The 26,726-nt window shown below is 41.9% G+C and overlaps 1 protein-coding gene and 1 long non-coding RNA gene across 3 annotated transcripts; one reads left to right on the forward strand and one right to left on the reverse strand.

Moving 5' to 3' along the window:
- Positions 1-1,145: 1,145 nt before the first annotated feature.
- LOC310679551 lies at positions 1,146-6,822 on the reverse strand. 2 transcript variants are annotated; one of them, XR_014512327.1, is made up of 2 exons: positions 6,725-6,822; positions 1,146-5,602 (listed from the first exon to the last, which is right to left on the reverse strand). It is a non-coding gene; the product is annotated as an uncharacterized lncRNA (long non-coding RNA). The 2 variants fall into 2 exon arrangements; XR_014512328.1 differs by having other exon boundaries at positions 1,146-5,599; positions 6,725-6,821.
- Positions 6,823-6,845: 23 nt separating this feature from the next.
- TEX12 (testis expressed 12) lies at positions 6,846-9,439 on the forward strand. The gene is made up of 5 exons (XM_083444958.1): positions 6,846-6,988; positions 7,800-7,865; positions 8,070-8,181; positions 8,275-8,330; positions 8,848-9,439. Exons 2-5 carry the CDS (start codon positions 7,806-7,808, stop codon positions 9,007-9,009), a joined length of 390 nt encoding a protein of 129 aa, XP_083301084.1. The 5' UTR covers positions 6,846-6,988; positions 7,800-7,805; the 3' UTR covers positions 9,010-9,439.
- The last annotated feature ends 17,287 nt before the right edge of the window (positions 9,440-26,726 follow it).

Below are 26,726 nucleotides of genomic sequence, written 5' to 3' on the forward strand. Positions count from 1 at the left end.
GGCTCCCAGCATAAAATCTCTACTTTAACAGACATTATGGAATTGATCAGGAGATTTCAAGTGATCTGAAGGAAAAGTATGTTATTTCTTAACACAGAGGTTGCCAACCTTTTTGTGAGTATGTTTGCAAACCAGAGAAACTGTCACCACCTCTGCAAGCCAGCACACCCTGCAACACCCTACAGGCGACACTAGAATGCTTCTTTCAAGCCTAATTTCAATAGAGGGAGGGGAACCCGTGGGAACCAGAGAAGCCTATGTGGGCACTCATGCCACACTGGTGACACCTCTCTTAAAATAACTAGGATGCTAGCAGCTGTACCCCAACCATTGCTTCTAGGATGCTTGGGATCTCTGCCCCACACTTCAAATGGAACTGGTGCAGTACTTTGTGCATGTGCACTTGCAAACACAAAAATTCTAAATAGACTGTGAAATTCAGCCATTTCTGGAGCAGAGCTAATCAAGATTGAACAGACCCCAATGGAGTCTGTTTCATGTAGGCATGAAAGAGGGTTTCCATGGCTTGGTTATGAGGGGAGGAGCTTAAAAGCACTGTTGCCATCAGACATGTTCTTGGGAAAGAAGTCGAGGGCCTCAGAATCAGCCAGACAGGCCCCAAATGCAGCACATTTACCCATATTTTGAAGAACGTGAAGATACACGTATCACCATATAAAGGGAAGTAGCTGTAAGAGCACTGAATATAGTGTCTAAAATTTTCTCACTGAACCAACAAGCATCTAAGATGGACAATCCCTGCAGCATCCTGAACTAACTTCAGTTAAGTGCTACAGTAAATAAAAGTATTCAGCAAGATTCTAGACTGAGTTTTCATATCTATTATTACAGCAGAAACACAAGCTTGAAGCACCTTAAAGGTCAAGACATTTAAAAATAGTGTTTATCCTGATGATAATAACGCATTATTTGTTATTCACTATTGTGGGGGTTTTTTTGGTCCCAGTTGCCATTGAAGCAAATTGGTGTGAGCTAAGCAAATTAAGTCTGCATGACATGTCCTGTACTCCATCTTAAGATGTTTACAGGCTGCAGTCTTTGGGCCTTCTCCATCATGCCCAGCTACCTCTTTCCTAACCTTTTTGTAGGTTTGCTTGACATCCAGCCTGAAGAAAAGCACTGGAGAAGATTACATACTTTTATTTTATTTACTTATAAAAAAATATTTATATACTACTGCTATTTCATAGGAAAGTATCAAATTGGTTTACAATAGTACATAAAACCACACAAACCATACTTTATGACATTTCAGTTGCTACTAATAAAGGTCTTGCTCTGCTGTGGCTTTTGGATAGTCTTTAAAATATGAATCTATGATTTTAAACTATTTTAGACTGCAATCTTTATCTTATTTGAGAAGGTGTGTAGAGGATCACAATATTATTGTGATGTAAATTAGGAGACATTATGTATCATTCTTCAACCATTATTTGTTCTCCTTCAAAGAGAGACTCCAGCCTACTGCTGCTGAATTATAACTTGCCAGCAAATTTCACACCAAGTCTGGCAGCAGCTTGCCTACCTGAGAAAGCAATTGTCCCTCTTTAGGACCATTTAATTTACACTATTCAACTTGCTATGCCAATTTATCATCAGGGGCCACCTATATGGAGTATATCACACCTAATATGGTCAGATTTGATCTTCATTAGTACACTACACACCATTGATATACCATACATTGCTTGGCAGTTTTTTCTCATTTGGGAGACAGGAAACAAAACTTTTCTCTATGTCCTCATAGTTTGATACCTACAAACTAGGAGAGCATCCTGAGGTGGGCTCTGTCCCCGAAAAAGCTTATGCCACAATAAATCCAACCACGTTAACTGACTCATATATACAGCAATAGACAGTCTCCAATCCAGCAATTGAGTCAACCTAAGTATAGCATGATTAGAATATTATTTATTCATTTAGAAAATTTCTAGACCTTTTAGTATTAAAAACCTAAGGGTTCACAATACATAATAAAACATAACAAGGTACAAAAGTGTTAAACACATCATAAAAACATAGTAAAATGTAGTGGCATAAATACAGAAGTGAAAAAGTTGATCTTGGAGGTCAGGAAATGACTGGACAAATGTAAAACAACTGATGGCAAACATGGAAAACGCCCACTCCAGTGATCTGTAGAGCATGATGCCCCCATTAAGAGTAAAGAACCTTTACTGAATCGGGAGCAAAGAACATTTTCAGATGGAAAACTGTATTTTATTCTGGGCAATCTTTTGGGAGGGTGCACATGCCAATGGACAGACAATCTAGGCATGATCAGAAGCAAAAATGGACAAAACAATTAATATAAATGTCTGTGGGCCAGATAGAGCCTAGAGCATGGGTAGGCAAACTAAGGCCTGGGGGCCGGATCCGACCCAATTGCCTTCTCAATCCAGCCTGCGGATGGTCTGGGAATCAGCGCGCTTTTACATGAGTAGAATGTGCCCTTTTATTTAAAATGCATCTCTGGGTTATTTGTGGGGCATAGGAATTTGTTCATTCCGCCCTCAAAAATAGTCCGGCCCCCCACAAGGTCTGAGGGACAGTGGACCAGCCCCCTGCTGAAAAAGTTTGCTGACCCCTGGCCTAGAGTCAAATTGAAGCACTGGGTCTGAGCTTCCCCACTATTGACCTAAGTGGTCAAACATGTTTGTACTGACAGCAGTCTTTCAGACAAAACTTGTCCCAAGGCCAGGGTCAGCCTAGGGTGTTTCTCACTTCAGGCAAAACAGAAAATGCCTCCCCACACCTGCTGCTGCTTCCCCTTCCACTGCACCCCCCCGCCTCCTCCTCCTCTGCAGCGCTCCCTGGAGCAGGCAGAGGGCAGCTGCATGAGAGCCTGGATGAAGAGGCAATAGGTGGGCCTGGGGGGAGGTGGCAAAGATGAGGTACACTCCTCGGAGACCAAATCTGCAGCCTGAGACAACTTCCTTACCTTGTCTCATGTGCAAGATGGCCCTGCCTGAGGTTCACCACTAACTAATGCACATGTGTCCAAGGCAGTTTTGCTTTTCTCAGTGACTGTTGTATGGGGACTGCCACAACCAGGTAATTAACTGTTGGAAGCACAAGCGCGCCACCTAGTGATTATGAGAGGAAATGCTTAAACTAGAGATTAAATCACTCGTAGGATACATTTTTGTGTCCTTATTAAACAGTGGTTGTTTAATCAAACATTTAACACATTCAGTAAGAACAACTAAAAGTCTCCTGGTTTCTTAAAGACTAATAAATTTATCACCTGAGACTTCAATCTCCAGCAACTCCTGGTAGGACTTAGAAAAAGATTGCTGTCTAAAACTCTGGAGACCGACTCCCAGCCAATATAGACAATACTGAGCTAGATGGACCAATGGTCTGATTTGGTATAAGATAGCTTCCTATAATCCTAACAATGTTCAGTATTTATTACTACCTTAGTAATAATGAAAACAGTACTATAAATTATGTATATATTATTCCCCCCTCCATGCTACATATGGGGGCAGGGGATTAGAGATAATGGCTTGCCTCTGGCGGAATAAAGATTTGAACTTCAACTTTCCCAAATTTTGGTTCATTTTCTTAACCTGTACACTACACTCATTGCCAGCTTCCCAAGACCATGACTAGTGCCGACTGCCCAGGATCATTGTTGACAGAATGGGGTATAAATCCAAATGCTTTAAAACTGCAAATATATCTCACTAAAGGTCTTGAAGAAACATTGAACAAATGATTAAACAAAGGTTACAGCAGGAAGCAGAACTGTGAAGGTTGTGCAATAGTGACAGAAAGGGAACACTCTGATAGAAAAGCACTGAAGGAAAATATTCAGTGTCTTTAGAGGAGGTGAAAAGAATGCCATGATTGTGCTGGCTGGATATGTAAATGAGCAATTTCCCTACATTCCATATACGGGACTGAAAGAATTGTGTCCCCTCCAACCTTCTGCATTTTTAGTGGTAGCACTTTAATTAATTTCCTTACTCTTGAACATTCCCCAAAGGGTCAGCAGGGGGTGCTGCATGTCAGAAGATTCTTCCATGGAAATTGTATTTGTCCCTTCAAGCCAACATTGCCCTCAGGTGTGCAGAATGCTACTGAGTTTGAAGAAGAGATGTGTTCTCTCTTCACATGGCTGGCCACAGCAGACACCAGTAAACTCACATCAGAAGCATGTCCCATCTGCCCAGAAGTAAAATGTTTTGAAACTAATATGAAATACTTGGTCCAGAGAATCAGAGAATACAAGAATGTCCCAACCTAGAATGATTTTGCTTACATATTCTGTAATGAAGCAGTAGTAGTTTGTTGCCAGAAAATCCTGATCCAACATATAAAATGGAATGTAACATTTAGGTCAGGGTTGTTCTTCAAGTGCCTTATGATACAATTCTGGTACCTGGATCCAAAAGCTCATTCTTTACCACTCACTGACCAATACTGACACAATGCACCTGGGAAGGAATTCACAGGAGCCTGATGGTATTGGAGCAGAATGGCACTTGGGGATATACTATATCACTCACTGGCATTTCCAGGCAGGGTTGGGAAAGATTATTGTATCTCCAGTGAAACATTGGAGAGCTGCTGTTAGGCATTGCAGTAGACCAGGATGGGCAGAAGAGATCATAGATAGGGAAAGATTTCTGACTTCCAATTGTTGAATAACAGTAACAACAAAATGACCCCCCCCCAAAAAAAAACCAAAACGACAACAACAAAAAATATTACTACTGAAAAGAAGAAAACTGAAAGTGGAGGAGGTAACCAGACGTGGGTTTGTGTATAGAACGACTGTCATGTCAGTTCATTTCTGCCACTCATATAAAATCCCTGGCCTCCAAATTCTATAATTCTAAATGTACCGGTAGTTGGTGTGTCTCCAAAAACAAAGGTGATCCTGCTAGCATGAAGTCCACCACCCACAGACAGTCCTGAGCTAGATAGCTTAATGGTCTGACGACTCATGTAATGCAGTGCCTTATGTTCCTTCCTATTTTACTGAACTTTCATGAAAGAGGGGAAATAAATTTAAACATTTAATAATCTAATGACTGCACAAGATGGAAGAGCTACATAAACATGAGTTAGGATTGTAGCATATGCCTCCATCCTTAATCTTTTCTCATTATTCCTAAACTTGAGAACCAAATTCCTTAAAATACTCACTCAGTAGCCGTGTCTCATTTTTTCACGAGTAACTTATTTCTCAAGGGTGGTGATGGAGCTGATGCTTGCTTGGTAGTCACATTCCTTGATCAGGAAAGTCTGTGCACTCTGACCCTGCTCAATAACGCTTTTTACTTGCCCATGAGCTGCATTCTGACATTGAAAGAGGTTGTGGAAAGAAATGCCTGGGATTGAGCATTGACTCCAAATGTTTCACTTCAGAAGCTGGCAGTCCTAGCTCTGTGTCAGAAACCTTTTCCGATTGTTTAATGCATGATTTATTTCTCCACTCACAGGTTTCTGCAAACTGTCTTGCATCTGTCTTAACTCATTTTCCGGAAATGGAGCTGCAGTCGCCTCAAGGGTATCCCTCAACAATTGAGGTGTCAGTACACAGAAGTTTCAGTGAAGAAGCCACCTGCTGGTAGGAAAAAGTAATTATTATGCAACATTTAAAACTAAGAAATACTTCTGTACTGGTCTCTTATACAGTACTTCTGTCTTCTGCAATTTTCATTTGTTTCTGGAAAGATACACACTTTCAATCTGTGTGTGGATTAATCTGGAATAACAGGCACATTAATTCCCAGCTTGCAAAATCTAGTAACACAGATAAGATTCCCCACACAATAAGCATACATAAACATGGTGAATTCTACACCATTAACACATGTTCTTGTTACAGCTCTGACAATAAATTTGTAAGCACAAATGGGTTGTTGCAGGGTGTAGCAGTTTGTTAGACTAGGACCTGGGAGGCCAAGGGTTCAAATTTGAACTCAGTCATGATACTCACTGAGTGATTTTGGGCCAGTCACTGTATCTCAGTTTAGCCCACCTCACAGGGTTATTGTGAAGATAAACTGGGGAGAGAGAGATTATCTGTGGAGGAGAGCAAAGCTAGGATATAAATGTGGTAAACAAAAATAACTATAGTAGCCTGCTTTGAATGAGTTGATTCCAATTTGTTCTTCTTGTAATTCTGAAAACAGAATCTGCAAGGAGTGATCCTCAATTAAGAATATGGAGCAGTGTGCAATTTTGTGTATGTGGCAATTATGAGAAAATAAGTGTTTGATGTGGTGCAACAAAATGAACGGATAGCATGTTGCTTCTGTGCTTTTTAAATGACAGCCAAACAAACTGGGAGTTTCATATTGGATAAATACACCTTCAAAAGTCGCTGAAGGATAAGCTGTCCTGATAAAAGTTGGTCCTCAGTATTACTTTATTGTTGTGCCTTCTCCTTTCTCAAATGAGTCAACGTGGCTACCTGTTTTTGGGTTGCATCCCACTAAATTCTTCACAGAATTGGAAAAGTTAGTCATCTCCATTCACTTCGACGGGCTGACTTTGAGTATGAGTAAGACTTTAAATAAGCTTTTGTGAACAAGGTAATTATATATAAACTTCCAGGATAAAAGGAGACCTGAGTTGGCTCTGAGGGAGGGGCTCACAACTTTTTTCATAGTTCCTATACAGGAAGCCTGCCTCAAACGTGCTTGCTGCCTACAAAATAAACTCTCTTAAAGACAATTTGTACCGTTATTCCGCTTCGACTTCTCTCTCCTGAGCTGAGGAGAGCAAACACGACACGCGCTTCCCGCCAAAACTCCCTGAGCACGAGCCGATCGTTAACGGTCACCAGAAAAAATTTGATGAAGGAGGGGTAGCTGAGCCCTGCGGCGCGTGCCCCCTCCCTCCGCCCATTCCCCGCGCTGCAGGGAATGCGCATGCTCGGAAGCGGGGATCCGCAGAGAGGTCTTCTTCCCTCTTTGTCCACCACCACATTTAAGGGGGGTGTGAGGTGATGAGGGGGCGAAAATGCGGGAAAACTCCCCATGGGGTGCATTCACACGAGGGGCGGAGGGAGCGTGTGGAAACACACGCACGCATATGAAGATGATAAAAGTTAAAGGGTGTCCATTGGAGAATGTTTACATTTAATAAGGAGAAGAGCGCGCGTTTGTCCATGTCGATGAGGGATTCATTTTCCCCTCATGATTAGTTTCACTAGCAAACCAGAGCTTAAAGTAACCCTTTTCCTTCCCTGGGAGGAGCACGGGGAGCTTTCGCATGACAAAATTACACGCTGCAATCGACACACGTGTCGCAACACAGTTTGGAAAGCTCTCCTGTACTCCTTTGACTGCACATTCAAATGAAAATATGAAACATACGGTGGTAATCACAATGAAATAAACCGATTAGATCTGCTCAACCTCTCAGTATTGATGGGCCAATATGTTTAAGTAGAGCTGCCCAACCTCATTTCCAAATAAATACCATTTCGTTCTTTTCCTAAACAGCAGTTCTTGCTTTTCCTTGCTTTTGATCTATTCCATGTTTCAAACTGTAATGTTTCCAATGAGTGATAGGTGATAGGTTCTAGGAAACAATTGTACAACTGTTAATTCATGTAAAATAAAAATTGTTGCCTGAATACAGACCTTGGGACTGGTCGCTATGCAAGTTATTTTGTCCCTGTTTTTTAAAGTTTCTGTCTAGTTTTCTTAGAGTAAGGACAGCACTGTGATATTATTTTTCAGTTACATCTTGCAATACCTTCACAGGAAAAAAATATTGTTTATCAAATATGACATTACATTTTTTATCAGGTAACAATGACAAGTAACCCAGTAAAGTCTGATGAAAATAGAAAAAAACGTAAAAAGGAAGAAAAGGTGAGCAGTTTTAAATAGCTATTTTTATTTTTTAAATGTAAAATGAGTGCAGTTTCTGTTCTGGTTCTTTTTCTTTTCCAAAAATGCCTATGACACATACAGTCACATATTATGTGATAAGTGTGGTGTGAAAAAAAGTATGTGCACAGTTCTGCAAGGGTGAAAGATTATTCCAGCTTTCCATTGTTTGCTTTCTGTTGACAGAATGACTCTTCAGAAAATCCACAAATGTCTTCTTTTGAGAAAATGGATTTGTCTCTTTCTGAAAGCTCCCAGGCAGTTCTCAAAACTGAAGCCCTAGAAAAAGTTTTGAATGGTGACATATATAAAATTATATCAACTCATAATAAATATCACTTAATTAACCTTTACATCTACTTTTTACTAAAACAAATATTTATATTAACAGATACAAGCAAAGAAATAAATATTCTATTATCAAAATATGTTCATATTTTAAGGCAAGTATACTGTTTTATTAATTTATTTTTTATAGTATTTATCCAGCTAGTGTAACAAATATTCAGCTAAATTGTTGATAATTTCAAAGTGGTATTTGTGAAATTTTTATTAATTAAAACATTAAACCAACAAACTATTATTCCTTATCTGGAACAACTTCAGTGTTTGACACTTGCTCTTCGCTTTATGCGTAGACCTATCCTCTGTTAGTGACGCTTCATAATAGAATTACTTTGAAATTAAAATAATTATTTTGTTCTGATCTCCCTACATATTGACATTACAAGTATCTGTCTTTTATATAGGGTCTACAAGTATTTATTCTGTGAGTTAGGAATATTTCAAATACAAAATGATACCTAAAAAATGAGACACATACCGGTATATATGTTGCATGTTTACATTATTATTGCAGAAATGTTTGCAGAATGAGTAGGTACCAGCAGACATCAGTAAAAATTAAAGTTAATTTGTAGCTTTATATTAACTACATATTTTTATTTTTTGTAAATAAAGTGAGAGAGCAGCAATGGATGCGTCATATGTAGAGGAGCTTGGAGGAATTCTGAAAGAAGCTGGTTCTATAGAATATCATTTGAGATTGAAATGGGAGAATCTAAAGCACAGGTTTGCCGCAATGACAGGCCCTCTACAAAGTGAAAATGGATTATCTAGCAAATGATCTTTATTCAAAGGCACTGGCTGCATGTTTAGAGTTCTATATCTGCTGAACACTAATGTATAATTGAAATACCCTTTTATCTGGCTGGATGCTTGATGCACATACTTGTATTGTATACTGTCTTCATGCAAGTTATGATTACACTGCCTGTAAAAAATATCTCTGCCATGAGGATAGAATCTCTGCCATGCATGTCTACCTGTCTGTTCTTTGTGACCTCTATTCATGACCTCCAGCCCTTACTACACATCACTTACTCATATCTTTCTGCAACTGCATTGCTCCTCACAATTGAATGTAAATTCAAATGTATGTGGCATTGGCACTGTGGATATTTTCCTCTGAGGACTTATTATGAGCAACCCTGTTTTTAATGTTTAAAATTTGTGAACTCACATGCTTATTAAATAGATATTCACTGAACAACAAATCTCAAGTTGCAGGAGAAATCCAGTCAGACTGAAAACATGGGATTATTTTATTTGTTTTGTTGTATTATATTTTTTTGCTGTAATCCACCCTGGGGTCTTATGGTGAAGGACAGGTTAATTAATTAATAATATCTGAACTATAGGCTATGTTCAGATATCCTGCCACTTTCATAAGTTTTTTTCTGAAAAAGGTAAAGCAAGCCTCAGGACAAGGAGGGGAATGTGGGAGCTGTTCCACTCTATTAAGGGCTATTTATGGCCCGTTTAATCTTATTAGCCAGGGCCTGGTGCTGTGATCCATTGCAAGCATTTCCTCCAGGCAGCAGGAGGAGGATGGATAATTCTGGCAATGGATGCCTGGCTGGGTGGGCCTGCCTGCCACAGATCCATTACAATGGAAATGTCTCCCATCAATTTGTCCTCATTTCCATGTCAATGGCATGGGTAAGAATGGGCAGCTGTGGGGGCAGGACCTTCTGGTCCCATCTGGGATAGTCACCACTCCCTTCATTGGGGCATGATGCTCTTTTGGGACTCCTTTTTTTCAAAACCAGTGTTCCCCCTGCCCCCCCCCCCCCGCAGAGTATGTATATTTATTTATGCCCATTTAGGCAATGAGGAAAAGGTTCATTAGCTCTGGGTTGTTAACAAGGAGGTGTCTTCCCTTCTGTCCTGCTGTCATGTCAGCCCTGCTGTTTGATCAAGTATGACTTGACCCTTCATTGTAACCCCCAAAGTCATCACTGCATGCTGAGTTAGTCATGCAAAGTCAAGAGGAAACAAGAGAACCATTTCCTTTTTTCCTTATTTTCGAGAGAGATGTTGATGTGGAGAGGGGCAGCGCTGGGAACTCAGGCCCAGCAGCAGTAGCAGCAGGAACACAAACTAATGGGGGCTCCTCCAGATAAGACTTGTTTATTCAGCACTCATCTCAATTTACTTGCACAAGCTTGTGCAGAGGTTAGACTCTATGGTATTTGTTGAACATTCATTTGAATTCATTGACAGGCAGTTATATGACAATGAACATTCATCCTGATTTCCTTGTGCAGTGTTTACACATATTCCCATTTATCTTTCATTTAGGGGAAGGGTCGTAGCTCAGTGGTTAGAGCATCTGCTCTGCCCGAAAAGGGTCCCAGGTGCAATCCCAGGCATCTTCAGGTTGGGATGGGAATATCCCTGTCTGAGATATTGAAAAGCTGATGCCAGTCAGTGAACCTGCTTCCCTCCCAGCACAGGTCAAAGACAGTATTGAATCAAGGAACTTGTGCACCTCCAAGTAGGGCCACAGAACAGCAAATCTCGGACATGAGCTGGAAAGGTCCACATCTAACATGTACTAACAATTAAATATTCATTCAGTGGGACAGACATTTGGCCTATACTTGATCAAAAGGGTCTGCACTGATCCTGAGAAGTTACACAGCATTGACCTTTGATGGGTCTCTTCAGGGACAGACTTTCTACAACCAAGCTATGACTATTGAAACCACTCTATTCTGGATCCTTCATGATGCAGTTAGGTAGTTTTAGACATTTCAGAGAGTGGCCCCATCACTACTCTTTAGACCATGGTTGATGAACCTGTGGCCCTCCAGAAGTTGCTAAACCACAATTCCCATCATCCCTGAATGTTGCTTATCGTCCAACCAGTAATATGACACGGCCCCCAATAGGTGCTGGATAGCTCCACCTTTTGTCTGTGACTTATCTCAGTTCACTGATTGCCTGATTAAGAGGATGAGGGTTCCCAAAAACTTGAGTGTATGTGCAATCTTTCAGAGATGCCAAAATGCTTGTGAAGACTTCTGAAGTCAATATTGTGTATATGTGTGCACGAACACTGTCTCAACAAGTCCTTCCCATATCTATTGGAAATATTTTCTCTATGATTCAGCTTATGCACAACCCTACCCTCCTTTGTTGTCTTTCCATTTTTGTCTTTTGATCTGGCATGTCTAAAGCTTTAGACATCTGGCATGTCTAAAGCTACAGCCCTCATTAGCTAATTAAAACACATAAAGTGGCCTTGCAGAAGTTTGACCTGCATACTGGATTGAGATGGTTTCTTTATTATACATTTAAAAAAATCTTTATAGTCTGTTGATTTGGTTCTTAATGGTCATCATGCATTAAACTTCATTTGGGGTGGGGTTTTCTGGGGGGATCATTTGAATTTGTCCCTGTGTTAATGCCAACCAGTTAGGCCCAGTAGGAAGAATGACCACTGTCTGAAACTAGCCCCCACAGGCCTGCCTTCTTATAGGCCACCGGATGGCACTACTTGCCAGCTCTCTCCTCCTTCATGCCAATCTTGCCCTTATAGAACTCAGCAAAGAGAATGGGGACAAAACTAGAATTAGATGGTTCTGCAAATCATTAGTGCTGGATCCATCAACTGCTGGGCTCTTTACCTTCTGCCCTACCACTTCCAATGGCACCAGCCACTACTGCTTCTCTCATAGGGTTCTTCATTATGACCAAAAAGATAAGAGCTATTACTTGAACGTCAATGACTGTCCCTTTTAGCCTCCTTTTCCATTGTTCTGTCCAGAGTGCCTGACAAAGCAATCTGCTCCCTGTGGTGATATAACCTATTCTGATGATATCATCATCTCCTCACAATTCTCTGAGAAAGAATAGGCAAGGGACAGAGCTTCTCCTAAATTCTGGCTGAACGTGGCTGTTTCAGTGTGGCAATATGCAGTGCTTGAGGGAGGGCAGAAGAGAGAAAAGGGTTTTGCCAGCTTTGAATCCACTCAGACTGGCTCACTCTGAGCTCCATGAAATGGATTTGAGGTTGCTGGGAGAGGGATCTGCTGCCACTATTGCTGCCTGTCACACACTAATGATTCAATCAGTCTAATTGATATTGATGTTTGTGTGGGGTCTACCAGGATTTGGAAAGAGAGCTGGGGGCAGGAACACCGAGACTTCTGTATGAGCTACTAGCAAGCAATGCTTTGCTGGGTACAGGGGTGAGCTTTGGTAATATGGCACCCTGAGCAAGGACAAAAATTGATGTGCCCCCTCACCAATATTAAAATATAGATATTTATTATTATTATTATTATTATTATTATTATTATTATTATTATTATTATTTGTGCCCCCTTGGCACCCTGTACAAGGGATCCACCCACACCATCCTAAATTGGGTGCTACTGGATTTAGTAGAGGAGCTGAGAAAGGAAGGGAACACGACTGGGTTCAGCTTCATTTTGAAATTATTCCAGTATAGGATTAATGAACATGATCAGTGTAATATAGTGCATTGGTGAGGATCCTGTGGCACTCTGGATGCTGCAGGATTCTGATCCAATCAGCTCCAGTCAGCATGGCTTATGGTCAGAGATTAGGAGAGTCCAGCAACATCAGAAGAACCAGAGGTTCCCCAACCCTGAGCAAAGATGGCATTTTGGTAGAGCCATCCACAATTCTGAGCTTTCAATTAGGTTAAATGAAAAATAGAAGAGAAAGCACTAAATTCAAGTAGCTTAAAGCCAAAACAAACCAGGATCAATACTTGGCTTGGAGTTTGTTGCTAAACGTAACGGGCTTCCTATGTCACTCCTTCCAAGAAACCCTGTATTTTGGATTCTGAATTCTGATGTCTCACAATAGGAATGTGTCACCTGTAGCCTTCCAGATGTTGCTGGACTACAATACTATTGTCTAGGACCTTTGGCTATGCTGGCTGGGGCAGGTGGGAGCTGGAGTCCAACAACACCTACAGACCAACATCTGCAGAAGTTCCCCCATCCATGTATTACACGGCTAAAGTTGTTTCCTAGCTGGTTATAGCACTTTTGATCAGAGCCATTACTTGTGCGTTCTGAAGGGGATATTCTTCTGATCAATGAAATGATGATATGATATGAGGCGACCCAAAGCTTATTTTGGGGGACAGGCACATATGAAGTTCAGTACCTTATTCAGGCTGCTAATACAGTTCTATTTTGAATTAGGAATTGAGAACTAGTTACCACTTTCTGCTTTATCTATTGCTTATCAAAGTCTGGTCACAGCAGAGACCTTTCTTATTCCTAAATTTTCAGTACCATGGACAGTCTCCTATAAACAGGATACTGTCCACATTAAACCTCTCTCAAATAAATAAGCCCCCTATTTCCTCCTTGGAACAACACAAAGATTTTATCTTCTAAGGGCCTACAGTATGGGCCTTGCAGACCTTCAGAGACCAGCTCTTTTGAGTTTGGCTCAAGAGGCAGAAAGTAATGATTTCTTGGGGAAACTACGGTACTTCTAACCCCAAATCTCCTTTACTCTAGCCCAGGTGGGACACAGCTAGTATGACAGTCCGTTGTGGGAAAAGTTCTATCTCTATAATCACATCTTACTTCTACTGCTTAGTTGTAAGCTTGTTACTACAGGGGTTGTCAATCTGGTCCCTACCACCCACTAGTGGGTGTTTCAGGATTCTATGTGGGCGGTAGAGGGTTCTATGGCACAAGTTGAATCCTCCTTCCATCGAGCAGTAAGGAAATTTTACCATCAAGAAAGGAGCATTAGTGGGTAGAAGGTATAAAAAGGTTGACTACCCCTGATTTAGAGCAAGGTGGGGACTGGGTAGGCAACCTCAATAACATAAGAAGATCCTTGCTGGATCAGGCCAATGGTTCATCTAGTCCAGTGGCCAGCTAGATCCCTATGAGAGGACTATAGGCAGGATCTCAGTGCAACAGTAATATTTTTTTTGTTCTCAGAGCTGCGTACTAGCAGTGGGCAGGGCTGGATCCCAAAGTAGGTGGGGCTAGAGACAAAGCCCCCCTTTACTCTCTCTTTCTGCCACTAGCTTGCTGCTCCTATCTCTCTGCCCCCCCCCTTTTTGGTTAACCTCTTGCCAGTCCATGAAATTAGTCTAAAAGTTACATGCAGCCCTAGGGTTGCAAGTTGCTCACCTGTGAGCTGGAGATAAGCATAGCATTTTCCTCTGGTTGCAGCAAAACCAAGGGAATCAGTAGCCTGGTGTTCTTTTGACCCTGTGTGGGCCAAAATCACCATCCCTACTGAAGTAGAAAATCTGTGTTTAATAAATACATTCAGAGGCCCACAGTTCCTGATTTGAAGCCTACCTGGCTGAATCAACAAGTAGTTCTTTCTTCCGATGTATGATATGCAATGAATGTGCTTGCGGTGCCGACAACAGCCATCTCCTGGTGACCTTCGAGTGGATGACTCCTTGGGGAGTGTGTGTGTGTGTGTGTGTGTGTGTGACAGAGAGAGAGAGAAACACAATTGGAATTGGCTGACAGCCTACACAGTGGAGCGGGGGGGGGGGGGGCAGTCAAATCTAATCAGTGCCCTTTCCCTTAATAAATCATTTGTCTTAATCAAATGCCCACCCTCCCCAGCTAATAACTCACGGCATCAGGGACCCAACTGCAGCAACAATGCGGCTAATGGAACAATTTATTTTCATAATGGTGCCGGGTTTGCTGTGAGCAAGGAGAAGGGGCAGGCGGCAGGCAGGGCTATATGGGCTTGAGGAGGTGAGGGGGAGCAAGACTTTCTAATTAGTGAATGAAATTTGATGTAAGTCCACAGCAAGATGGATTTGCTTCCTGACAAGAGGCTTTTCTGCTCAAAGCACCTGTCAAGAGACGGAAATTAAATTATTTCTAATTCCTCACTAACCTCGCGGGAGTCACTATTCCACTGGGAAAAGGTGGGACCATTCCTTTAAATAAACAGGCAATTGAAGGACTGAACAGGAATGCGTTGACATTTGCAGACGGGAGGTAATGGCAATGCATGAGTGTATTAAAATCTCCTGTGTTTTCCTTTGGCAAATGCTAAGAATGAGGACTTAGCATAGAGTGGAGGCATTGGCAGGGAAAGTGAATGAACATCTGTTCTGTGCTGTGAAATAAAAGAAATATTTGGGTGCAGAAAGACAGACATTTGGGTGTATTAAATTAACCCCTCCCCCCAAAAAAGAATAAAACCCTAACAAACACACTGAACAGCTATGAATATGTTGTTAAAGACTGGGGAAGAAGAACACAAGAAATAGGGGAAGGCATGGATTAGGAAATCATAGTGGTGGTGAAAGGGTTAGGAAAAAGAACAGGAATAACAGAGGTGGCCAGAAAACTATGAAGACCACAAAAGATTCTTCCCTTGAGCCAGTTTTAAGCATTTTGCTGCTCTAGATGACCTATCTACTTACCTATCTTTTTCTTATCCACTTTCTACCATAAAGTGTCGGCGCTGGTTACAACAATATAAAAATACAATATTAAAAACAATTTACACTGAAACACCAACCTCTTCCATCCTGTATCTGGGATTCATAATCTCTCATCTTTAACCTCACAACTTTCTGTTGGGTTTCCAAAGACTAGCAGGATCTTCCTTCACATTCCACATGCAGAATTGCTTTGTACAGAGGCCTCCTGCTCTCACTTCCTTGTTGCACACATTGTTATGAATCAACAATACTTCTGATCTGTTCTCCTTCCAAGGAACACAGAGTGGCATTTGCAGGACCCTCCCACTTGACTCCTCACATCAACTTGACAGAGAGGTTGCAGCTAGGCCAAAGGCCACCCAGGAAACCCTCATTGCAGAGTGGGATTGCAGCTCACATCTCTGTGCCTCAAAACCCTTCCCTTTCATTTTTGCAGCAGCCTAGCAAATTAGATTAGTGTTATTCCAATGGCATTTATAGAGTTCTTTTTTTAAAAAACCTGAAGTTGGTAGTGACCAACCCCAAGCCTTTTCTTCAACTTGTGTGGAGTACATGCTGCATTTATTGTCCACTCTGGCTTCTCTATACTGTACAGGTAGACAAACTATCCAGAGCGCAGACGGTGAACTCCACCTCTTTCCAGGCTTCTGGGCTAGATTAACCGGTTCCATTGCCTTTTAAGAAGCAAAGAACTGTCCGGCACGGGAAAGTACTGAAGGATCATTAGAGGAAATTCCGCGTCTCGATTTTAATCCAGAGTTATGTTTACCTAGGCCACGTTCATTCTCAAGTACAGCTCTGTCTTCTGCCCATTGACGCTTCTTCGGGAAATGGAAATAGAGCCCGATGGTCCATGAACAGAACAAGGCAGAAGCAATCATGCAGCTTCCTAATAGCATACAGAGGCCTTCACTCCGAGGAGTTGGGATGCCATTCCAGTCATATCGACTCCCAAGTTTTATGTGGGGGAGCTGAACTTCAGCTTCCCCTCCACATCTAAGCACCCATCAATATGTAATGCTATCTTGAGTTTCCCAGTTTTCAGATTAGCCTATCCCTGTCTCATTTAGGTGACCTGACATAACCAAGGCGCACACACGATGATTCCAGTGCTGAAGGCCAATCGTTAACACCCACCCCTCCGTGCCAAGATGGGGCTTCACCTGTTGAATTTCTGCTTGTCACGCAGCCGGGAGAAGTGCTAGAGATCGAAACGTGGCGAGAATGTTGCGCCCCAGCGGTGCGCCTCGCTCCTTTCCCCCGCAGGCAGGCAGCCCCCTCCGGCGGCGATCCGAAACGCCCCAGAAATTTAATTTGTTTAATCTATTCCCTAGGCAAGGAGTCAATAAGCGAGCAGCGCCCGGCGTGGCCCTCGCCTCAGAGGTGTCAGCGTGACGAGGTGAAGTCCTCAGCCTGATTGATCCGCCACCGCTCCGGCTAATAGAGCCGCGCTAAGCGGAGTGATTGATATAATGGGGCTCATTAGCCTTAAAGGCTGCCGGGGGAGAAGCGAGCCGGCGCTTTATTTATGGCGTTCACACCCACACGATGGCACCTGGATTGGAAGGGAAGGTCGTTTGAGGGTCTCGCTTCATCAGGGTAAGGAACAGAAGGGACTCCTTGCTCTTGCCTGGACCAACAAGTGCGGGTTGCCAACTGGCCAGAAACACAAATGAGCTCCCTTCCAGACTATGCAGAAATCAAAAGCCGCCGCTTTTCATTTAATGGGATCAAAGGCCCATCTAGTCCCGCATCCTGTTCTCACAGAGGTCCACCAGATGCCTGTGGGAAGCCTGGCACTTGCCAACAACTAGTATTCAGAAGCACACTGTCTTCCAACAGTGGATGAAGAACGCAGCCATCATGTCTAGCAGCCACATCCAGCTGTTGTTAAAGCTACAGAAAATAAATTTGTAAAAAAAGAGAGATGGTCTTTTGGCTCCTGATTTGCCTCAGTTTGGGAAGGTAAAGGGCATTTCCATGTGCTGCTCTGGTTTGTCAGAAGCGGCTTAGTCATGCTGGCCACATGACTGTATGCCGGCTCCCTCGGCCAATAAAGCGAGATGAGCGCCGCAACCCCAGTTGGTCACGACTGGACCTAATGGTCAGGGGTCCCTTTACCTTTACCTTTTATAGAGCTCAAGCCATTTTGCTACCTGAGGCAGAGCAGCAAATGGCAAAGTGCAGAGTACACCAGGAGCATCAAATTATTGGTGGCTGAAGTGAAAAATTCTCACAAACTGTACGCACGCCACAAACATATTGCAACCACACAAGCATATATACACTGCACCAGGCACACACCACAAACAGGTAACTGTGACAGCGATTAGGCTTGAAAAAATGTTTTTGTTTTCCTCTCCAAGCATAATGAGGGCAAGAAGAGAATATATGTATGGGGAGGCAAGAATTACATTTCCCTATCCAGCGGCAATCTCCAAGAAGATGCCCCCCTCCAACAATTAGACTTGAAAAATGCAAAAAATAATAATTAATACTGCGGGCAAGGAAGGGATTAAATCTTACCTTCACCATCTGATTTCCAAAAACCGCCCCTCCTCCACTGCAATTAGGCTGTGTAGAAAAAAGCCTTCTGTTGGCACCAGTATAAGGCTTCTCTCAGGCCTAAGTGTAGTGAGGAGTATTTTCTGTGGGGGCACAGAGATGCAGAGGTAAGTTTAACACACATGCCACCACAATTAGCAGGCCTGTGTGGCAGGGGCGGCAGGAGCTGGGTATGCTTGCTCCTGGCCTCAGAGGGCTAAGTTGGATGGTGGCACCCTCCAGGGACTGGCTACTTTTTTGTTTAAGTTTATAATTTTATTCTAATTAGACTCCTGCCCTGGGCTTCAGACAAGCTCTGCATGGGCCTCACAGTTAGGAATGAAATACTGTTTGTTGAGTGCAATAGAACGACTATCTAAAGACTAATTTCAGCAAAGGATGGATTCTGGGGTGGCAGGGAAGGCGTGGATGTGCCCATAGACACCATGTTGTCAACCCATGAAATAAACAATCAAATATTCAGCAGGTGAAGTTTTGCTCACAATGGATTCCTTTGTCAAAAAGAGATAGTTATCTTTGGTGCAATTTATTCCTATCATGCACAGGGTGGAGTGCAACTTCACTAGCCAGGCTCCCTCCACCCCCTTGCTTCTTTGTTGCCAGACTCCCCACTGCTTCTAGATGGGTGTCAATCTCACCTGCTTCAGGGTTAACCTGGTTGAGAGGAAGCAGCTACCCGCCTCCCTTTGGCAGTGTTGGAGGGAGAAGTGGGTTAATCAGAAGCCAGAGAAACAGTAATAAATGCCCATTATCTTTTTAATGAGCTGACATTAATTAGAGCTCAAGGTCGTGGGAAAGGGGGCTGATTTATCCAACTCCTCCTGCCCATGCTGGAGTGTCTACTCAATGAAAAGAGCATTAAAATGGAATGAAGAAGGGGAGAGTGTGCTATCAGCTGGAGTGGTGGTGGGAATAAGCTTTGTGTAGGAGAAGCCTTGACTATGTTTCTATGTACATCCATCCATCCTGCTGGGCTTCACCTCTGCTCTCTTTTCTTGGCTGTGCTGCAATGTGATGATGATAACCTCCATTTCCATTGGAGGCTGTAGTTAGTTACTATAATTAAAAGATTTCTAATCCTTTCAGGGCACACTACTTTCACAAGATAGTTTGCAATAATTTAAAACACACAACAACAGTAGCAATAACTTCAGGATTAACAGTTGCTTTAAAAAATGGAAAACTTCACACACAAATGTAATAGAAATTTGGTATCAGGATGTGGCCAGATGAAAAGGAACAGAATCAGACACATTCCAGGGGTATGGTATTGTTTTATTGAATATGCTTCCACTTCAGAAAATAACCATAATCCACTGTGAACCCATGAAGATCTGATCTTGGTTAATACAACATTTGAAAGATCTTCCTCGATTGGACTTTTGTTTCTAGTCAGAAGCCTTGATGCCTCATCATAGTACCATCTCAATTCTCTCATTGATGTACTGCTACAGACGTTATTGTCATCTAATGTTTGTATGTTATACTCAGTTTTCAAAAACTTTTTGAAGTTATTTTCTTGTTTTAAAAAAATTAACCAAACGCATCAAGGAATTGAAATGTCTTGATATCTATCTATTTTGATATGTGTCTATGTGTCCTGCAGCAGATGACAAATGTTGGCGATAGAGTGAGGAGGATAAGAATGTACATTTATTAAGAAGTTTTGTTGGGGAATATTGGGGAAATGGCAGGTTATAATTTAACACAGGACCTATTAGTCATTTTGTTTGGTAAAAAAAATATGAAGGAAACGGGGAGAAAATAGAAATGCTTATTTATTTACTTACAGCTGCCAGAATGCCAATTTGCAAAAAGTGGAAAGAGAAAGATTCCCCATCATTAAGAGAATGGTTGAACAGGACATGAATATGCTAAAGTTGACAGACATAATCAAAAACAGAGAAATCAAGAATGTCAGCAAGGAAGCAAAAACTCTATTGAAAAATGGTCATTGTTTGGAGTGGAATAATCAAGTGCAAAATAATGTGAAACCACAAAGAATCACAAATGTTTATTACTTGTCTTCTGTTTCCTTCCATCTTCTGTAAATGGAATTTACTATATTTCTCTCCTCCATCTTTATTTCACATGGAATGTTATAGATTCATGCAAAGCTTGTACCATAGTACCTCGGGTTACAGACGCTTCAGGTTACGGACTCCGCTAACCCAGAAATAGTACCTCGGGTTAAGAACTTTGCTTCAGGATGAGAACAGAAATCAAGCAGCAGCGGGAGGCCCTATTAGCTAAAGTGGTACCTCAGGTTAAGAACAGTTTCAGGTTAAGAACGGACCTCCAGAACGAATTAAGTTCTTAACCCGAGGTACCACTGTATTACAACTCACTGAAAGTTATCAGTTTTTGTTTTTAAAAGGAGGGAGAGAAGAAATGTTTTAAAGGGCTGCTTGAAGACCAGCAACAATGAAATCACATATATTTCAGAGGTTCAGGACCACCACTGAAAAAGCCTTGTCCCTGATGGGGATGAATTGAGGGTTAAGTCTGAAAATTAAAATTTAAACCTCCTGTCCCATGTGTGTGGGATTTTCTGTCTTACATGCCAAAATAACTTGATGGATACTATGCGCCTTATCTCAGGTAAGCAAAATGTTTTCAATGGACTCAGATTCCTGCCCACAGTTCATTGTGGAGGGTCATGAGAGATGCTGTGTTGAAAGAAAAGAAAAAGAGCTTACATACTTGGCTGTTCTGCCCCCACCCAAAGTTCTGCTACTGTGATCTTCTATCTGGAACAAGCAGTGGAAGAATGGAGGGGAATCCATACGAGACACTTGGATGTGAAGATATGGGGGAGCTAAAGAACAGGATGGAGTAGGAGGAAGGAAGTCTGTGGTTGAGGAGCACAAACCATTTTGACAAAGCAGGGAAAAGAAGAACTACCCTTCCCAGCACACAGACTTAATGGGGAAAGTAAACAAGGCAGGTTTCCTCCCAACCAGCCCACTCTTCAAAGATACTGTTTATTTAATGAAGCTACTCCTCAAACAAACCCCTCTGGCTTTAATGAACTGCTAGGCCAAGTGGAAAAGTGTGCTAATGAAAAGCTTCTCTGTAGAAGGGTGTGGGGTCATGTCCACAGCAAAGATAGAGAGTAGGGGTAAACGGCATCAGTCCCCCCCCCCATTTAATTTTTTAAATTTCGTAATATTTATACGCTGTTTGTTTTTTTAATAAAAAACCTCAAAGTGATTTACAAAAATAATAATACAATAAAATCATCAGTAAAAACAGTTAAACAACTATTTAAAACATTTCAAGAAAAATTAAAATCAGTGATAAACTAAAAACAGATGGAAACACACATCAACATTCTATATAGCTAAGTAGCCTTGTCTAAACAAAAATGTTTTCAGCAGACACAAAAAACAGTACAGTGAGTGCGCTTGCCTGATGTCAATAACCAGGGATTTCCAAAGTATAGGTGCTACCACATTAAAATATTGTTTTCTTACATATGCAGAATAGCTATTATGCAGTACCTGTATCAGTGCCAGTTTTACAGATTAAAATTGTTGAGTGGACACATATGGGTAAGGTGATCTCACAGGTAAACTGGTCCCAAGTTGTTAAGGGCTTTATATACTAATATACCTGGCCCAGTAGTAGCGAATTGGCAACCAGTGCAGACATCTGAGCACAGGTATTATATGCTGACAAGGTCTCACTTCTGTCAGCAATTGTGCTGCAGGTATTCTGCACTAAATGCAGTTTTCCATTCAAGCCCAAGGGCCTGGCTCAAAACCATACTTTTCCTTTTGAGAAAACTTACTCAAGTACATAACAAAAGGTAGTCCTTTTTAATGGCCCTGGGGGTCAAGGGCATTAAAAGGTACTTAGCTTCAAGAGAGAGATCATTGCAAGATGCTAAGTGGCATATTAAAAGGTGCTAGGTGCTAAGTGGCATATTAAAAGGTGCTATGTGTGTAAGAGACAGGATGGTATTTCCTATCCAAAATGCCTTTTCACCCACCATTTTTAATTTTTGTTGTTTATTGCATTTCTTTCTCCCATTCAATGAGGTGGATGAGGTTAGGAAAAAGTCTTTCTTTTTGTGTATAAAATTTGGTGCCCTTTGACCAAGCAGTAAATGTTTTTTATATGATTACTCTCAAACTGTTTTCTCTTATAGTGGCTTTAAAGTTTTATTTTAACAGTTTTACTGGATATTTTGTTGTTAATGGCCTTGAGCAGCGGGAGAACAAAAGAAGGAACCTCTTATCTCCGTCTGATTTTGGTGTCCTATTTAACCTTTGATATCTAGCTGGAAACTCACTTTTACCTTGATCATTCCCCACCCACCCTTCTCTTTTTGAACCTTCCCAAATTGCCAATTATTCTGTATTACCAGAGCCTTCACATTCAGGTGAAACTTCTTCCAATTCTCCTTGCCTTTCAGTTGGGTGTGCAGGTAGAAATGCTACCACACTTGCTCTTTTGCTGACTTTAATCACCCATGCATCCTTGCTGCTGGCCAAGTGAGCTGTCAGCCTAGTTGTGACGGATGGCAATGGACTCGCACCTTCCTTCAATGGGAAATGAAGCTAATCAGAGCCTGGACACCTTAATCTGATTTGGGTCTGATTGATGACCTGCAGACTCTGAACTCATCAGTGCTGCTGGCATCTATCACTGACTGGTGCCCGCCCCTTGCAGCCAGCTCTTCTATTCTGTCTTGAGCCTTGCCTAGACCCCTTGCCCTAGTCTTGGGCCCAGCTCTTCCACTGCAGGATCTAGACCTCAAGAGGAGGTTGTGGGATTTCCAGGGCACCAGGTCCCAGCTGGGGTTTCCTGGACTCAGACCTACTGATAACATTAAATAGGAAGACCTGTGCTATGGCTTGCCCTAGCACCTGGCCAATTAGACATTGGTGGTAGAATTAATCCTCAGCAAATGCAGATCAACCCATCTCCAGTGGATTTATAGTCATGTGTGTGACCAAAGAATGTCCTGCAGACAGATAATGCAAGACAGATAATGTGGTGCCATCCAAATATTGCTGGACTACATCTCTCATCATTCCTGGCCATGATGGCTGTAGCTATTGGGAATCAGAGTCCAATAACAAGTGGAGGACGCCACGTTGGCTACCCTGTCAGAGTTCCCTGTTTGGCATTGCAGAGTAGGAATGATGGGAGGAGTAGACATACCCTTTTTGTCTTGGAGGTTTGCCTAATCGTTGCTTGGAGCCTTACAGCATAAACTTGTCCAGCTTTAGCTTCTGCCTTTTAGGACTGTGCCTGCCACTCACCCCTCCCCATTGCCCTGGACTCTTAAAGAAAGATAGCATGTTAAAATTAATTGTCAAGCAGAGAAATGTTGGCTATGAAACCAGGTGGCCACTGGAATGAGTTGCTCTATGAATGATTCCCTTAGGGATCTTCCAGGTTCCAAACTGCCCTCCCAATTAATAGTGTTGTACGCAGTGCTATTTTTCTAGAAAAAGAGGTGCCGGAACTCACCATGAATGCCTCCCTAGTTCTCTTATAATGGTGACAGCACCCACCTGAGAGGGGCCAGAACTGAGTTCCAGTGAGTTCCAGCTGGATAAAGCTCTGGTTGTATGAAACTGCCATCTCCGAGTGCTCCAAGATTCCAGGGTTTCCAGGATCACTTACCCAGGGTTTGCGTTTCCTTTTGGAAATGAGACCCAGCAGAGACTGTCTTTATCATTTATTTGTGCATATATACAACCTGAGCCTACGATGGAGGGGTTTCACAGCATAATCACCCCAAGAGGGTCTTGCTCCTCCCATAAATACAGCCCGGGATTTAAATAGACATCGACCATCATACTCTGCCTGCTATTTTTCTTCTGGCTTCTTTTGCCTCCCACTTCTGGCTCACATAACTCCTAACTCCTTACTCAAAGCTCTGGCTTGATCTGTTGAGGAAGGGGCTGGCTGGAGGCAGATGGAGGCTGGTGGGGTATTCCCCCATTCACTCTAATGGACCAGCCTCTGCTGCTGGTCGCTTTCCACATTATTTTCCATTCTCTCCAGTTTTCCCACTGAGACATAATCAGCAAGGCCTTCCTTTGCTGTTTAAAGAGATCCTTCATGCAGAGCAAACTGTTGACTTTAGATTGACGCTGGGGATCATTAACCTTTGATCCAACCACTTCTCTCCCTTGAAGGAAAAAAATGTGTATATGAAATGCTAAATTACCCCCAGGAGAGATAAGGACAAAATTAATTGTTTGTCTGATTCCTGTTGTTATGAAGAGCTTGTTTCCCCAAATGTTTATGGCCTTGGCCAGTGGCAGGAGACAGGGAGGGAAATGTTGGTTTAAAGCCAGCTTGGATTTTTCCCACTGTGAGGGGCCATAGAAAATATTTTGCACCACCATGTAGGTTGAATTCTACCAAATGATTCCCTGCTCCCTTCCTACAAGCATCTTCCTGCTAGTTTCCATTCTGCGCTTCACAGAAAGTGACATACTGGGAAGTAACAGCATGGAACAAGTGAGACTTCCTTGCTCATTGGATGGACCACCACCATCTCAAAAGAAATTGTGAACTCATTCATAGGTGTATCCACCACCTTTATCTAAAGCCTAAATACGGTTGGTCTAAAGCGACTGACAATCCATTAAGTGTCACTTCACACATTATGGTTTTAGGGAGAATACACAAAGCATTTAGGTGCACCCATAAAACTTTAACATGCAGGTGGCAAATGGGTTTTTCAGCCATGTGTGCAGTTTATGTTGGAAGTTTTTGGATGAAATTCAGCTTTGCACTGGAGGCTGATGTGTCTGCAATGGGGAAGATTAGATAGTGAGAGGAACTTCCAAGTTTCCTAAACTTTTTTTTTAGGAACAAACCTGCATTGACTTTCCCTCAAGTTCTAGACTGATGCACTGAGGGTTGCTGATCTCATTTCAGTCCCTCCCTCATCTTGTCTCTAAAAGCTTCTAAAGATAAGTTGCACACAGATGGTGAAATTACTCTGCTGAAATAGGTATTTGCATTCTTACAAAAGTAAGAAGCGGAAGGATAAATAAAATATCCTATGCATCTAAAACCATCCAATACATAGAACATTGATAATAAATTATGCCAAGTATTAAACTGTTCAGACATTACCGTCACCCGATATGAATATGCCAATAAGGTTAAAATAAGAAGCAATATGAGTGAAACATGAAACACATTGATATAAAATTAAAACTTCCACTTTTGAATAGCAGCACCATATTTAATCTTCAGTGCAAAGCTGAATTTCATCCAAAAACTCCCAATAAATAGGAGCTTAAAAGGAATATTACATGAAATGGAGTGTGTTCAACTGTCCTTCATTGCTCTTCCAAAAGATTCCATGCATCCTTCACATAAGGACTAGAAACTTAGAAAGGGAAGGGAAAGGATATCAAAAGAAAGGTGAATTGTTTGGGGCTTCCTGCAAAGTCTGATATACAAAACAGGTGAGGACAAAACAGGTTATGACACCTATAAGTCATCCCACAACTGGCTCCAGGATTTCAGATGGAGGATAGGTGGGGAAAAGGCAAGTATAGGCTTTGAAGAAGGCAAAAATGACTGTTCACGACCTACTATAACGATGATCTCAATGTATTTACTATATTATTACCCCAAACTGGGCGGAGAGTCCCGGGACTAATGATTGCTAACTGATTGCTAGTTGGTGTGTTTAGCTGGCAACCGCGATTAAAATCTTGATTTTATAGAGTCTTCGATGCTCTCTATAAATGTAAGACAAATGATAGAAGTCCTTTCGGCAAACAGGATAGAATGCGATTGTGCGAAACTGAAAAATTAGAAAGAAAGTAACCCCTGCCCTTGTTAAAACTGCAAACAGATTGAATCAATAGTAATAGTTATGAAATAAAGCAATGCACTGGAATTCACCACCGATTTATTGTATTAAGTTCTTGCTTACTCGGAAGTAAGTCCCATTGTGTCCAATGAGAACAGGATATTGCTGCTTCAGTGGCAACTATATGGGGGGCAATATGAATTTAGGGGATGATTATATAATTAATATTCCAATGATAATGGAATCTCATTGGGCATCATGGACAAATTTATTTCTTAATATTGATTCATTATTATGTGATTGGGGTTCTGTGGGCGTCATGTGTTGTAAATTTAACATTTCAATATAAAATGCATGTGCTGTGAAGAACGCTTCTTTCCGTTCTGAGCTCTAGGAAGGGTACAAGTCCAACGGAGTAATACAGCACATAAATAAATAGTTTTATTTAGTATCAGGCACCCGAAGGACTCTGGGCGCGGAATAGCTATCTATCAATCATCTTGGCAAATAGAAGACACATTTTAGTTTTATAGTATGAAATGCATTTGAGTTGACATCTCTTCTCCCAGAAGTGCGGAAAAGGATCCACTTTCTTTTTTTTCTGCTGGGACTTCAGAACTGGGCTAGTGGGCTGTGCCCCCCCCCTCAGTACCCGCCTCCTTCCTGCTTCCTCCGGTGTGCGCATCCGCAGAGAGTCAAGACC

This window comes from Podarcis tiliguerta, assembly GCF_965153285.1.
Source record: "Podarcis tiliguerta genome assembly, chromosome: 1".
Taxonomy (NCBI): domain Eukaryota; kingdom Metazoa; phylum Chordata; class Lepidosauria; order Squamata; family Lacertidae; genus Podarcis; species Podarcis tiliguerta.